Here is a 15,548-nt window from a genome sequence, read left to right as displayed (position 1 = left end):
TTTCATTATTGTTTCATCAGACCACAAAACTTTTTGCCACATGGCTACATAGTCTCCCGAGTGTCCCTCAAATGGGACTCCAGGTGGGTTTCCTTCTTGTCACCCTACCTTACATGCCAGATGTGTGGAGATCCTGGGATATACAGTGCATTCGAAAGTATTCAGACCCCTTGACTTTTTCCACATTTTGTTACGTTACAGCCTTATTCTAATATTGATTAAATAGTTTTCTCCCCTCATCAATCTATACACAATACCCCATAATGACAAAGCAAAAGCAAGATTTTTGACAAATGTGCACATTTATAAAAAAAATATATATATATATAATAAAATCACATTTACATAAGTATTCAGACCCTTTACTCAGTAATTTGTTGAACCATCTTTGGCAGCGATTACAGCCTAGAGTATTATTGGGTAGGACGCTGCAAGCGTGGTACGCCTGTATTTGGGGAGTTTCTCCCATTCTTCTCTGCAGATCCTTTCAAGCTCTGTCAGGTTGGAAGGGGAGCGTCACTGCACAGCTATTTTCAGGTCTCTCCAGAGATGTTCAATTGGGTTCAAGACCGGGCTCTGGCTGGGCCACTCAAGGACATTCAGAGACTTGTCCCGAAGCCACTCCTGTGTTGTCTTGACTGTGGGCTTAGGGTCATTGTCCTATGTGAAGGTGAACCTTCACCCCAGTCTGAGGTCCTGAGCGCTCTGGAGCAGGTTTTCATCAATGATCTCTCTGTACTTTCCTCCATTCATTTTTCCCTCGATCCTGACTAGTGTCCCAGTCCCTGCCGCTGAAAAACCTCTCCACAGCATGATGCTGACACCACCATGCTTCACCGTAGGGATGGTGCCAGGTGTCCTCCAGATGTGACACTTGGCATTCAGGCCAAAGAGTTCAGTCTTGGCTTCATCAGACCAGAGAATGTTGTTTCTCATGGTCTGAGAGTCTTTAGGTGCTTTTTGGCTAACTCCAAAAGGCCTGTCATGTGCCTTTTACTGAGGAGTGGCTTCCATCTGGCCACTCTACTATAAAGGCCTGATTTGTGCTGCAGAGATGGTTGTCCTTCTGGAAGGTTCTCCCATCTCCACAGAGGAACTCTGGAGCTCTGTCAGAGTACCATCGGGTTCTTGGTCTCCTCCCTGACCAAGGCCCTTCTCCCCCGATTGCTCAGTTTGGCCGGACGGCCAGCTCTAGGAAGAGTCTTGGTGGTTCCAAACTTCTTCTATTTAAGAATGGAGGCCACTGTGTTCTTGGTGACCTTCAACGTTGCAGACATTTTGGTACCCTTCCCCAGATCTGTGCCTCGACACAATCCTGTCTCGGAGCTCTACGGACAATTCCTTCGACCTCATGGCTTGATTTTTGCTCTGACATGCACTGTCAACTGTGGGACCTTATATCATGTCCAATCAATTGAATTTACCACAAGTGGACTCCAATCAATTTGTAGAAACATCTCAATGATGGTAATGGAAACAGGATGCACCTGAGCTCAATTTTAGCAAAGGGTCTGAACACTTATGTAAATAAGGGAAGGTATTTAAAAAATATATATATGTACATTTGCAAACATTTCTAAAAACCTGTTTTCGCTTTGTCATTATGGGGTATTGTGTGTAGATTGATGAGGAAAACCATTTATTTAATCAATTTTAGAATAAGGCTGTAACGTAACATAATGAGAGAAAAGTACAGGGGTCTGAATACTTTCCAAATGCACTGTAGTTGTCACATGCACACTTTGACCAGGCTTGGCTATAAAAGTGTGTGTAACTCTTTCAAAGTTGCTAATGGACTCTTGGTAGTCTCTCTGATCAGTCTCCTACTTGCTCTGTCATCCAGTTTGGCGCAAAGGCCATTGGAGGAAAAAGTACCCAATTGTCATACTTGAGTAAAAGTAAAGATTCCTTAATAGAAAATAACTCAAGTAAAAGTGAGTCACCAAGGAAAATACTAGAGTATAAGTATAAAGTATTTGGTTTTAAATATACTTCAGTATCAAAAGTAAATCATTGCTAAAGTATACTTAAGTATCAAGAGTAAAAGAATTTCAAATGCCTAATATTAAGAAAACCAGACAGCACCCTTTTCTTGTTTTTTAAATGTACAGATAGCCAGGGGCACACTCCAACGCTTACAAATGAAGCATTTGTGTTTAGTGAGTCCGCCAGATCAGGGGCAATAGGGATGACCAGGGATGTTCTTTGATAAGTGCATGAATTGCACCATTTTTAACACGTACTTTCGAGTATCAGGGAAAATGTATGGAGTAAAAAGTACATTATTTTCTTTAGGAACGTAGTGAAGTAAAAGTTGTCAAAAATATAAATTGTAAATTACAGATACTCCAAAAACTACTTAAATAGTACTTTTAAAGTATTCTTACTTAAGTACTTTACACCACTGGGGACGGACTGATCTAAGCAGGGTCTTAGTGCTGCCATACAACTTACACCTCTTAATAATCGTCTTGACCGTGCTCCAGGGGATATGAATGGCCTTTGAAATATTTTTATACCCATCCCTTGATCTGCGCCTTTCCACTACTTTGTCCCAGAGTTCTTTTGAAAGCTCCTTCATGCTCATGGTTGAGTTTGCTTTGCAATTCACTACCCAGCAGAGGGAACCCACATGAACTGCTGAATGAGTCCTGAAATCATGTTAATCACTACAATTTAACAGATGAAGGCCAATTAACTTGGTGTATGATTTTGAAGGTGATTGGTTACACCTGAGCTAATTTAGGATTGCTATTACAAGGGGGTGGACACTTATCCAACCAAGCTATTTCATTTTTTGTTGTTGTTGATATAAATAAATACAAATCTGAATATTTGTTTCACTTGGAAGTTGTGGGGTAGGATGTATAGATCAATGGAATAATAAACTATTCCAAGCCATTTTAATTCCAGGCTATAAGGCAACAAAAGGTGACAATTTTGAAAGGGGGTGTAGATTTTCTACACTGTTTCTTTGATTCCTCATGTCTCACCATGTTTTCATCCCTTCTTTCTATCTTCCAACACTTGGAACGATGGCGCCGGAGCGTAGGGCTGCCGTCTTATCGGCTCCAGCCAACCATGCTATTTTGTTTGTTTTTTCGTGTTGTTCGTAACTTGTTTAGTACATAATGTTGATGCTACCGTCTCTTATGACCGAAAAGAGCTTCTGGACATCAGAACTGCGATTGCTCACCTCAAACTGGACGAAGAGTTTTTCGTCAATGAGTCGGACGGGAGGGATATACTACAGACACCCGACCAGGCCCAGAGCCCCGTGATTCGCTGGAGAAGGAAACTGAGATTTTGTGGAAAAAGATCAGGGTGCCTTGCGAGGATCAGGCGACAAGTGGCCAATCTGCCCTTGCGATCCGTATCGCTAGCTAATGTTCAATCGCTGGAAAATAAATGGGACGAGCTGAAAGCACGTATATCCTACCAACGGGACATTAAAAACTGTAATATCTTATGTTTCACCAAGTCGTGGCTGAACGACGACATTAAGAACATACAGCTGGCGTGTTATACACTCCATCAGCAGGACAGAACAGCAACCTCTGGTAAGACACGGGGCGGGGGCCTATGCATATATGTGAACAACAGCTGGTGCATGATATCTAAGGAAGTCTCGAGGTTTTGCTAACCTGAGGTAGTGTGGTCTACAGCTTATCATGAGATACTCTATCTACCTAGAGAGTTTTCAACTGTATTTTTCGTAGCTGTCTACATACGACCACAGACCGATACTGGCACTTAAACCGCGCTCAATGATCTGTATACAGCCATAAGCAAACAGGAAAACGCTCATCCAGAGACGGTGCTTCTAGTGGCTGGGGACTTTAATGCAGGGAAACTTAAATCAGTTTTACCTCATTTCTATCAGCATGTTAAATGAGCAACCAGAGGGGAAAAAATTATAGACCACCTTTACTCGACACACAGAGACGCGTACAAAGCTCTCCCTCACCCTCCATTTGGCAAATGTGACAATAATTCTATCCTCCTGATTCCTGCTTACAAGTAAAAATTTAAGCAGGAAGCACCAGTGACTCGGTCTATAAAAAAGTGGTCAGATGAAGCAGATGCTAAACTACAGGACTGCATTGCTTGCACAGACTGGAATATGTTCCGGGATTCTTCCGATGGCATTGAGGAGTACACCACATCAGTCACTGGCTTTATCAATAAGTGCATCGAGGATGTCGTCCCCACAGTGACCCCAACCAGAAGCCATGGATTACAGGCAACATTCGCACTGAGCTAAAGGGTAGAGCTGCCGCTTCAAGGAGCGGGACTCTAACCCGGAAGCTTATAAGAAATCCCGCTATGCCCTCTGACGAACCAAAGCATCAATACAGAACTAAGATCAAATCGTACTACTCCGGCTACTCCGGCTCCGACGCTCGTCGGATGTGGCAGGGCTTGCAAACTATTACAGACTACAAAGGGAAGCACAGCCGAGAGCTGCCCAGTGACACGAGCCTACCAGATGAGCTAAATAACTTCTATGCTCGCTTCGAGGCAAGTAACACTGAAACATGCATGAGAGCATCAGCTGTTCCGGACGACTGTGTGATCACGCTCTCTGCAGGGCCAGATGGATTACCAGGATGTGTACTGCGAGCATGCACTGACCAACTGGCAAGTGTCTTCACTATATATATTTACCAAAACAATATATGAGGGATTGGAAATCATGCAGACAATTACAATGATGGAAGCAACAATTTATCCGCAATATTAAAGCTGATCCACCCCTTAAAAAAATAATAGGAAAGAAAAAATCCTGAAAAAAGTGTCTTCACTGACATTTTCAACATCTCCCTGTCTGAGTCTGTAATACCAACATGTTTCAAGCAGACCACCATAGTCCCTGTTCTCAAGAACACAAAGGCAACCTGCCTAAATGACTACCGACCCGTAGCACTCACGTCCGTAGCCATGAAGTGCTTTGAAAGGCTGGTAATGGCTCACATCAACACTATTATCCCAGAAAACCTAGACCCACTCCAATTTGCATACCACCCAAACAGATCCATAGATGATGCAATCTCTATTGCACTCCACACTGCCCTTTTCCACCTGGACAAAAGGAACACTTATGTGAATGCTACTCATTGACTACAGCTCAGCGTTCAACACCATAGTACCCTCAAAGCTCATCACTAAGCTAAGGACCCTGGGACTAAACACCTCCCTCTGCAACTGGATTCTGGACTTCCTGACGTGCCGCCCCCAGGTGGTAAGGGTAGGTATCAACACATCCACCACGCTGATCCTCAACACGGGGCCCCCTCAGGTGTACGTGCTCAGCCCCCTCCTGTACTCCATGTTCATTCATGACTCCACGGCCAGGCACGACTCCAACACCATCATTAGGTTTGCTGATGACACAACAGAGTCATTGACAACGATGAGACAGCCTATAGGGAGGTGGTCAGAGACCTGACCATGTGGTGCCAGGGTAACAACCTCTCCCTCAACGTGATCAAGACAAAGGAGATGATTTGTAGACTACAGGAAAAGGAGGACTGAGCAAGCGCCCATTCTCATCGACAGGGCTGTAGTGGAGCAGGTTGAGAGCTTCAAGTTCCTTGGCGTCCACATCACCAACAAACTAACCTGGTCCAAGCACACCAAGACAGTCGTAAAGAGGGCACGACAAAACCTATTCCCCTTCAGGAGACTGAAATGATTTGGCAAGGGTCCTCAGATCCTCAAAAGGTTCTACAACTGCACGATCGAAAGCATCCTGACGGGTTGCATCACTGCCTGGTATGGCAACTGCTCGGCCTCCGACCGCAAGGCACTACATAAGATAGTACGTACGGCCCAGTACATCACTGGGGCAAAGCTTCCTGCCATCCAGCACCTCTACACCAGGCGGTATCAGAGGAAGGCCCTAAAAATTGTCAGACTCCAGCCACCCTAGTCATAGATGTCCTCTCTGCTACCGCACGGCAAGCGGTACCGGAGCGCCAAGCTACTCTCTGTTATTATCTTTGCATTGTCACTTCAATAACTCTAACTACATGTACATATTACCTCAATTACCTCGACACCGGTGCCCCCGCACATTGACATTGACTCTGTCTTGACCCCCTGTATATAGCCCCACTATTGTTATTTACTGCTGCTCTTTAATTATTTGTTATTCTTATCTCTTACTTTTTTGGGGGGTATTTTCTTAAAACTGCATTGTTGGTTAATGGCTTGTAAGTAAGCATTTCACTGTAAGGTCTACGCCTGTTGTATTCGGCGAATGTGACAAATAACATTTTATTTCATATCAGAGCCTCTGGGGGCTTGGTGGATAAGTATGAGAAAGCACTGTCTGAGGAGATGGCCAAACTACAGTGGTTGTATGGTGGCGGTGACCTCACTGAGTTCCCCGATTTTAAGTTCCCTGGTGAGTCAATTGTGTGTTCATAAGTATCCGTCCTTTGTTTAATTTGGTAAGATTTGGTTGTAGTTTAAATGACATTTAAAAAGTCAAGTCAGTCTAGGCACACGTTCTACTATCCTTTGATCATCTGTGATGCACTTTATATCCAGAATGTGCATCTCAATTTGGGAGCATAGATTTCACAGTGTACAGTCTCTTTTTTTTCTCTTTTCAGGGCCCAAGTTAGATGATTGGTCTGCAAAACTATTTTCACTATCTGACCAATAACCATCTTTAATTAAAAAAAATATGTTTTAGTGTGGGTAGTCTTCTTCACTTCTTGTTTAAAAAGTAGTCATTGCATCAGAAATATAAAACGCATGATGTCAATTATTAGGCATAATTTTTCAATGATTAACGTTTTTGTAATTTGTAGGCCTAGTCCATTACATACACTTTTAAGTGTATATACATTTTATGTAATAGAAATGTATTTGTATTGCTAATAATAATTTGTAATCATAATTTAAGCATAAGGGGAAGGGTATCGGCCTCTAGGGGCGGGACAAGGCATGTTCGGAATTGCTTCTCCTCCCACATGTTGAATATTAATGAGAGAAAATCGTCTGCGAGCCTATACGTAGTGACGACACACGAAAACTGCGGGCCCGGATTGCAGCAGCCCCTTGTCACTGTGACGAAGATTGGCACTAAGGTAAGCTGTCACTCAAATTCCTCTTTTTTTTCGTCGCCCATCAATCTAACAATCGACGCAACATGCTTGAATGCAATGGCTCGCAATGGAATGAGCCAATGTGCACTTTGCAGAATGAACAGTGAGCCAAAAGACTGATCACACATAAAGGCAAGCTGTTGTGGCGAGAGAGAGAAAAAAAGATGTCCGCTTGTTTGGAAAAGGCGCATTGGAAATGGTGAATGAGAAGGCCGAGCGTGTGTTCACTAATCTACAGACTATTGGACATTCGAATGTTATTAGGAGAGATACCTAGTGATGACCGCAATGTAGATGGGATGTGTGCTGTTCACCAGTTTTATTTGTTCAACATTTGAAAGCACCAAAAATGATCTGATACATGTAGCCTGAGCCGCTATACGATCTTAAGACAGCGAGGGTAGGAGACATTGGTAATCCAATTGACACGAAATTGTATGCACTTTTTTGTTTGTTATGGAAACACATTTGATTTATTCCCTTATTTATTGTTGCAAATGGATACGGCTTGCTAAGGAGAGATTCATGGGCCTAGTGTCCCAGTTTAGGATGATGCTTGGTGAACATTACGAACTGTAGATGCACAACTACTACGTTGAAAAATGCTTTATTTAATCAAAATGTGCCCGGGAGTTAGGGCTACTGACCATACGACATACCCCCCCACCCTGCACGCGCGTGAATTGATAACTGCACTGTCTGAATTCCACTCTGATACACGCATACAGTGACCAAGCATTTACCACACTCCAAAAAAATATGAATCCTCCTACCCCAGAATGAAAGACCCTGTGTTGACATAGTACCCAGACTCTACGTTCTTCATTGCCTATGTATGTATCATGCAATGGTTATATCTAATCTATGACAACAACAAAAACCTCATCTAACCCCCATGTCTGATGCATGTGTCTGTAGGACTGGTAGCCAACACAGGTCTTGGACTGGAATGCCCGAGTATTGGCATCATTGGCAGAGACCATGATGGAAGCCCAGTCGGCGTCTCTAGATGAGTACCCGGAGGTGGATCAGGTAAGAGGTTGAAGATGAGGAGGAGGAGTGAAGTTTGAACGTTTTACAAAGTGGGTGGCCATATTCCAATGAATGAGCTGTGTGACGTTATATACCCCAAACTTAACCACAAATTCACTAGTAAATGAATAACTGTCTGAAGAAGGGTGTTCCTGTCCTGAATTCCCAATTTCAATGAGCTGCTGTGAAAAGTAATATTACACACTTTAAAAGTCTATCAACCCTCTGTGGACTCCATGGCCTCTCAGCAAACATGGCAGAGATCGCAGGGGGCTGAGACTAAGCACACATCTTCTGTCTCTCACACGAATGTGTATTTTAACACATTTGCCTTTCAATCAAAGCCGTTGTTGCGCCATCACATGGCAATCGCAAGGGCAAGGAGCATCAATATCCAGAGACCGTGAGTGGGGGAATGTTTTTCAAATACTGTAACAGCCACACATCTACAGTGTGCACGTAGGAGAGAGGCAATAATCATCATCATACATGTCTTTTTAATATATGCCATTTTAGCATACGCTTTTATCTATACAGAACAAAAATATAAACGCCACATGTAAAGTGTTGGTCCCATGTTTCATGAGCTGAAATAAAAGATCCCAGATATTTTCCATACGCACAAAAAGCTTATTTCTCTAATTGTGTGTACTAATTTGTTTACATCCCTGTTAGTGAGCATTTCTCTTTTGCCAAGATAATCCATCCACTTGACAGCTGTGGCATATCAAGAAGCTGATTAAACAGCATGATCATTACACAGGTGCACCTTGTGTTGGGGACAGTAAAAGGCCACCCTAAAATGTGCAGTTTTGTTACACAACACAATGCCAAAGATGTCTAAAGTTTTGAGGGGGTGAGCAATTGACATGTTGACTGCAGGAATGTCCACCAGAGCTGTTGCCAGAGAATTGAATGTTAAATTCTCTACCAATGTTGTTTTGTCATTACGTCCAACCGGCCTCACAACCGCAGACCACGTGTAACCACGCCAGCCCAGGACCTACACATCTGGCTTTTTCACCTGCTGGATCGTCTGAGACCAGACAACCGGACAGCTGATGAAAGAGACTGGTTTTCTGATCCACTCCCCTACCTTTTTTTTAATGGTATCTCTGACCAACAGATGCATATCTGTATTCCCAGTCAAGTGAAATCCATAGATTTATTTCAATTGACTGATTTCCTTACATGAACTCTGACTCAGTAAAATCTTTGAAATTGTTGCATGTTGCGTTTTATATTTTTGTTCAGTATAAAATGGCTTGCAGTCATGAGTGCATACATTTTTTATGTATGTTTTACGTATGGGTAGTCCCGTTAATCAAACCCACTGTCCTGGCATTGCACGCACTATGCTCGTAACAACTGTGCTACAGAGGACCACTTTAAAAACCAATGACTGTCAGACCTAGTGAAGAATTCGGCATAGTTGGAATGAGCCTGACCGGGCAGTGTAGGACAGGGTCGTGTTCACTAGAAACAAAATGGAAGAAACTGTTGAAACGGGGAAGGACTACAATGGATCATGAGTCATTTATAACTTGAGTGTAAAAGTTACAGACGGTGTATTCATCAGGGTTCAATGTGAGTGATAAATGGCTACGGCGGTCTCTGCAAGCCGCTGAATTGAGACAGTGTTATGAGTGGAAAGAGACCGACCAATATCTCTCTCCTCTCCCTGGTGTGTGTGTACTCACGCCATTACCACCCAGAGGGGAGTCATCCACTGACTAACTTGACGGGATTTCACTCTCCTATCCCCTCCCTTCTCCTCCACTCTCCTTCTATTTTATCTGCCTTGTTTCCCGGTCTTGTCTTTACCATCCTTGTCTCTTCCCTGGGTAAAGGTCTTGGTGCAGATGCGTGTGGATGCGGAGGGGGATCCGGAGCAGAGTCTGACCGAGGGAAGCGAGGGGGGAGCGGGCAGCCCCTCTGCCATGCAGCCCCAGACGCCCATGGACACAGACAAGCAGGCCATCTACAGGTAGGCGAGTCATGGTACTCCTCCACTCCGTCCTCCTCATCAGAGTTGTTTTCTCTCTGTTTTCCACTTCTTTTCCTCCCCCTTCATTTTCCTTCCCTTGTCCTGTTTATGACTGTAAACTTGTGTGGATGTGCGAGCATCGGTGCACGACTGTGCGTTTTTGTACTTTCATTAACTGCGCCGACTGTAGCGTTAATCCTTGGCACTCGCGTGTGCATCGTAGGCACCCCCTGTTCCCTCTGCTGGCCCTACTCTTTGAGAAGTGTGAGCAGTCGACTCAGAGCTCAGACTGCGTCAGCTCTGCCAGCTTCAATGTGGACATTGAGAACTTTGTCCGCAGCCAGAAGAAAGAGGGCAAGGGCTTCTTCTGTGACGACCCAGACGTGGACAACCTGGTGAGGAACTCTGCACTACCAGGGTCTTGTTCATTTGGGCATGCAACTGAAAACATTTGAAAATGTTCTTCAACGGGAAAAATAGTTGTTTCTAATTGGATGTGCCCAGTTGGTCCTTTCCTGTTTCAGTCTGTTTTCTTCCTTTTGGTACCTAATGAACATGACCCAGCTCTTCCACGTCTGTCTCTGACGTTAAGAGATAATATCACGAAGTTCCACGGCTGTTGTGCCCTTCAACAAACCACTCTTGAATTGCCTCTTTACATCGAGCAATTGAAAGAGTATGTGTGATGGTAAATGTTTGATCAAAAAGACAGAAATAAATGTTGTGACCTATGTCTTTATTGGGAAGAACTGAAGAGACATGACTGACCAGCAAACTGATGTTGAATGACCTAATTGGTAATGGTTAAGCTTAACCCTTGGCTACGGTCAGGGTTAGAAGCATGCCTACCGATGGGACCGCTAATGACCTCACCTGACCTTTGACTCCTGACCCCAGATGGTGAAGGCCATCCAGGTGCTGCGTATCCACCTCCTGGAGCTGGAGAAAGTGAGCGACTTGTGTAAGGACTTCTGTAGCCGCTACATCGCCTGCCTGCGCACCAAGATGAACAGTGAGACCCTGCTGAGTGGAGGAGAAACTGACAGCCCTTGTTCCCCTGTCCAGATACAGGTACACACACAGGTTATACACACACATTTTCCCTTCATAGATTGTTTGTATCTTTCCCAGGGGGAACTTTGGTTATTGTATTGGGATTAAATGATAAGCACATAATAGTACAATTATACAAGATGAACACAAATGAATGTAAATGCAGTAAGGCTAGTTCTCTGTGTGTCATCGTCCCCCCCCCCCCAGACCTCCAGCCCACTCACAGGAACCCTCAGCCCTCAAGGCATTGTGATGTCAGCCTCGGCCCTGCAGCAAGGCAACGTTACCCTGACAACAGTCAATTCTGCTGGCCAAGTGTTAGCAGGTATGTCTCCATGGCATACCACCTCTACAGGTACCCTCTCCTCTCCATCTTACTGTGTCCCTGTTAAGACAACTACTTGCAATACTGGGTCATATTAGTTATGGCACACCGTAGCAAAACATTTTGCAACGGATAACAAAAACAATATTTTCTTATCAGGTTCAGGTAGTTCCTCCCTGTTTTAGTCAGTTTTCTTGAATCCGTGAATGTTGCCTCTTTTTCAGAGCTGATTTCAAAGTTTATTATGGTGAGGTACCAAAATGCCCTAACTTTTATTTGTTCGTGTGTGTGTGTTTGAGCAGGTGGTACAGTGTACCAGCCCATCACAGTAGTCACTCCTCAGGGACAGGTGGTGGGACAAGCTATCTCACCCCAGACAATACGCATCAACAACACACAGGTGAGGAATACACCGCACACGCAGACAGACGCACAGTCACACAAACTACAGCCGGTTCTGTGAATTGACTGTGTGTGTGTGTGTGTACAGCTCCAGTTGCAGCTCAATCAGGACCTAAGCAGTTTCTTCACCCAGGAGGACAGCTCATCCAAGAGCAACAAGAGGGGCGTCCTGCCCAAATCAGCCACCAACATCATGCGTACCTGGCTCTTCCAACACATAGGCGTGAGTGAAAAACACCTCGTACCAACCGTTCCTAAGATTAGAATAACCGTAATTTCCGGACTATTGAGCGCACCTGAATATAAGCCACACCCACTGAATTACATTATTTTTTTTTTTTACATAAATAAGCCGCACATGTCTATAAGCCGCAGGTGCCTACCGGTACATTGAAACAAATGAACTTTACACAGGCTTTAACGAAACACGGCTTGTAAAAAAATAAATAGACTTTAACGAAACACGGCTTGTAACAAAAAATAAAAAATTAGCAGTAAACAGTAGCCTACCAAGAAAGTCATTGCTCCAGACCAAGCTCCCGTGCAGCAGCTCTATTTCCTTTTCCAACAGCCAGATCAATCGCCTTCAACTTGAAAGCTGCATCATATGCATTTCTCCGTGTCTTTGTCATGATGAGGGTGATAAAATGACTACCGTAATCAGAATGATGGGAAGTTTGAGCGCGCTCGATTTAATCTAAACAGTAAACAAAAAAGTTGTTTGACCTTAACCCGTTCGGCAATTTCATTGGTCTAATGAAAGCTTCATGCCGCCAAAAAACTGAGCACATCACAGAATGTGTATTTTTTGTAATTAAATTTTTATTTTATTTTATTTATTTGAAAGCGGGAAAAATCCATATATTAGCCGCGTCATTGTTTAAGCCGCGAGGTTCAAAGTAGCGGTTTATAGTCTGGAAATTACGGAACTTCAACTATAACTGAATGTATTGTAACCCAGAGAAAACCTCTGCTAGGTTATTCCAAGGGTGTCTGAGCATGCTTGTGTGCACGTGCATGCATTTGAGAGAGAATGATTGCCCCCGTCACGATGGCTCGTCACATGATGGCTCAGAGCGGCTGCATTGACAGAGACGGATGTGTTAGATCCTCATATGACTGGCCCATGGTCTGCTGGCTAAATGCTAATCATAGGTTAATCAGTGGACAGCCCACAGGCCCGATGGTGGACCTTACCAAACTGGTAGCTCACAGAGACCCTTTGTTCCCTGTGTGTGTGGGTGTCGGTGTGTGTTTTGTTGTGAGCATGTGTGTAAGAGACTGGTTAACAGCCAGATGTTAGAAAATAATAGCCCTCACAAAGACACACTTGAGATGAAGCGTCTTCACTACAGCTTGTTCCACTCTGCTTGCTCCCGAGCGGCCAATCCTGGCCCTCAAGCCTTTGTACATCCTAAAGTTGGATCTAAATACATCCGGGTTGGGACGAAAGCCCAACCTCCCAGTACCTCAGAATTTTTCCCCACATGGCCCACTAGCAATTTATACCGTTGTAATTAATGGTCCCTGTGGTGCCCACAAACGTTGCGTGATAGCAGGTCAAGTAACAGAGAAATTGGGTATAAAGGTATCCATACTAGTGGCCAAGCTGCTCCGAACTCCTAATTCACATAGAAGCGACTTTACTTAATCAACATCCTGTGCTGTTCCAATACAAATTGACCTTTTAGTCTTACGTCATCCATCCACAGTCTCTCCCAGTACCTACTCAGCTTAATAGGGAGCTAATAGAACCCATTTGCTGTAATTGATTGTTTGTGTTCTTTACCCTTCTCTCTTTCTTTCTCTCTCAGCATCCCTATCCCACAGAGGACGAGAAGAAACAGCTTGCCATACAGACCAACCTGACCCTGCTGCAGGTCAACAACTGGTGAGGCAATCTTTCACACACATACCCACACACACGTTAAACCCAAGCGTAGAAATGTGGCCTCGGATGATTGGCTTAGCCCCTGTCCGTCTCTCCCTCTCCAGGTTCATTAATGCTAGGAGGCGGATCCTCCAGCCCATGATGGACAGCAGTGCTTCAGACGCGCCCAAGAGCAGGAAGAGGACTCCCCAGAGCCGGCCCACCCAGCGTTTCTGGCCCATGGCCAACAACATTGCCTCGGCCGGTGTAGGGCAAGAGGTGGCCATGGATGATGACGGTAAATGCCCAGAAAAACAAATAATATGGAAAGTCTGCAACTCTGATATGCTCCTGTTGTGATTTATTAAAACGCAAGTGAGAAATCACAGTAGGAACATATCAGAGTTCCGGACATGACTTTAAAAAAAAATCCCCAGTCCTTACTACAGGCTGGGATGAATGTCATGCTGTGGTTTTTCACACCTTGATATGACTTGATCTTGTCCTTAACATACCAGCCCATCTCTATTCCCACAATAACCCCGGTCAACTCTGACTATACACTGTCCAATTACGTACTGGTTAGTGGATGTGGCTGAAGCTTGATCTTTTTCCCCTGTGCCCTCAGTTACCATGGTGACGATGGGCATGAGTGTAGACGAGCTGCAGACGCTGACCTCAGACGGTGCAACACTGGCCATGCAGCAGGTGATGATGGGAGGACACAGCGAGGAGGAGGACGGCGAGAGCGAGGAGGAAGAAGAGGAAGAGGAGGAGGAGGAGGGGGGTGACATGGCCGGATTGGAGTGACATACCACTACAGCGGGATGTGACGTCACACCCTCATGCATGCCTGTGTTTGACTAAATTACTCAACACTCATCACAGTGTCCAAGACAACCCACACTAGGCCTTTAAGGTCCTTCTAGAAACAGAAAAAAAAAAATGCTATTTTTATATGTAAAATGTTTGGAATGAAGGCTGCTTTATTTTTTTCATTTGGCTTTTTTGCTTAGTGTTTTTATTTTGTTTAGTTTGTTTTTTTAAAGAATATTTATGTATGAACATTGAATGTCCAATATGGCTGACCTGCTTTTCAAGGTCTGTTGGATTTCTCTAATAATAAAATGTTCAAGAAAGATTCTCCTCAACTTAGTTTTTTATTTCAGAGTGTAGACGCAGTATTTCAGGGGAGGATATCGACGTGATGAACTAGGATGTGTTGGAGGACATTTGATAGTTGTGCAAAGACGTCTGTACCAAGAAATTCACACATGCTTATGAGTGCAACATCAAAAATGAATCATTGGGGGGGAAAAATATTTTTTTGTAAAAATAAATACATATCTTTATGGCATTTAAAAATTATACAGGTTTTTACTTGCGTTCTCTGTATCATATTTCTCTACAAACACATCTGCTATATAACGGTATACTATACACAGTATGTGTTACAACTATTCCATTTGTCTACATACACAGTTTGTGTGTAGGGATGGAAGGGGCTCACGGTGGAGATGTCGACCTTCTAATGAGACCAAGTTTAGGCCAGGAATTAATCAGATCACCCTTTTTGACTATGCCCCACTTACAGGCGATGTTACCACGATCGTGGAGATCGCGTTCAAAGTAAACGCTGCAGATGTCGGCTCAATCGGAAATGACCTTTTAATGTCGACTTTGCTACAACGAGGATCCTCCACAGTCCGTATTGAATCCTGGCCCTAGTTCATCTCCCCAGTCTTCCACTTATTGTCCACC

The 15,548-nt window shown here is 44.1% G+C and overlaps 1 protein-coding gene across 3 annotated transcripts; it reads left to right on the top strand.

The window, feature by feature from the left end:
* The first annotated feature begins 7,013 nt into the window (after positions 1 to 7,013).
* On the top strand, positions 7,014 to 14,926 carry LOC106575085 (homeobox protein PKNOX1). 3 transcript variants are annotated; one of them, XM_014151265.3, is made up of 11 exons: positions 7,014 to 7,100; positions 8,037 to 8,150; positions 10,001 to 10,137; positions 10,361 to 10,532; positions 11,035 to 11,208; positions 11,398 to 11,515; positions 11,818 to 11,915; positions 12,006 to 12,140; positions 13,732 to 13,808; positions 13,913 to 14,085; positions 14,416 to 14,926. In XM_014151265.3, exons 2-11 carry the CDS (start codon positions 8,100 to 8,102, stop codon positions 14,595 to 14,597), a joined length of 1,317 nt encoding a protein of 438 aa, XP_014006740.1. In that variant the 5' UTR covers positions 7,014 to 7,100; positions 8,037 to 8,099; the 3' UTR covers positions 14,598 to 14,926. The 3 variants fall into 3 exon arrangements, with proteins under 3 accessions (XP_014006740.1, XP_014006736.1, XP_014006737.1); XM_014151261.3 differs by having other exon boundaries at positions 11,398 to 11,545; XM_014151262.3 differs by lacking the exon at positions 7,014 to 7,100 and adding an exon at positions 7,147 to 7,317 and having other exon boundaries at positions 11,398 to 11,545.
* Positions 14,927 to 15,548: the final 622 nt, after the last annotated feature.

This window comes from Salmo salar, chromosome 17 (assembly GCF_965601325.2).
Source record: "Salmo salar chromosome 17, fSalSal1, whole genome shotgun sequence".
In the NCBI taxonomy this organism is placed as follows: Eukaryota; Metazoa; Chordata; class Actinopteri; order Salmoniformes; family Salmonidae; genus Salmo; species Salmo salar.
This window is presented reverse-complemented; position numbering and strand designations above follow the sequence as displayed.

Coding starts and splice junctions, on each gene's coding strand:
- LOC106575085 (XM_014151261.3), top strand. CDS start 8,100: ATGATGGAAGCCCAGTCGGCGTCTCTAGATGAGTACCCGGAGGTGGAT. Junction 11,916..12,005: donor TACGCATCAACAACACACAG/GTGAGGAATACA, acceptor GTGTGTGTACAG/CTCCAGTTGCAGCTCAATCA. Junction 12,141..13,731: donor GGCTCTTCCAACACATAGGC/GTGAGTGAAAAA, acceptor TTTCTCTCTCAG/CATCCCTATCCCACAGAGGA.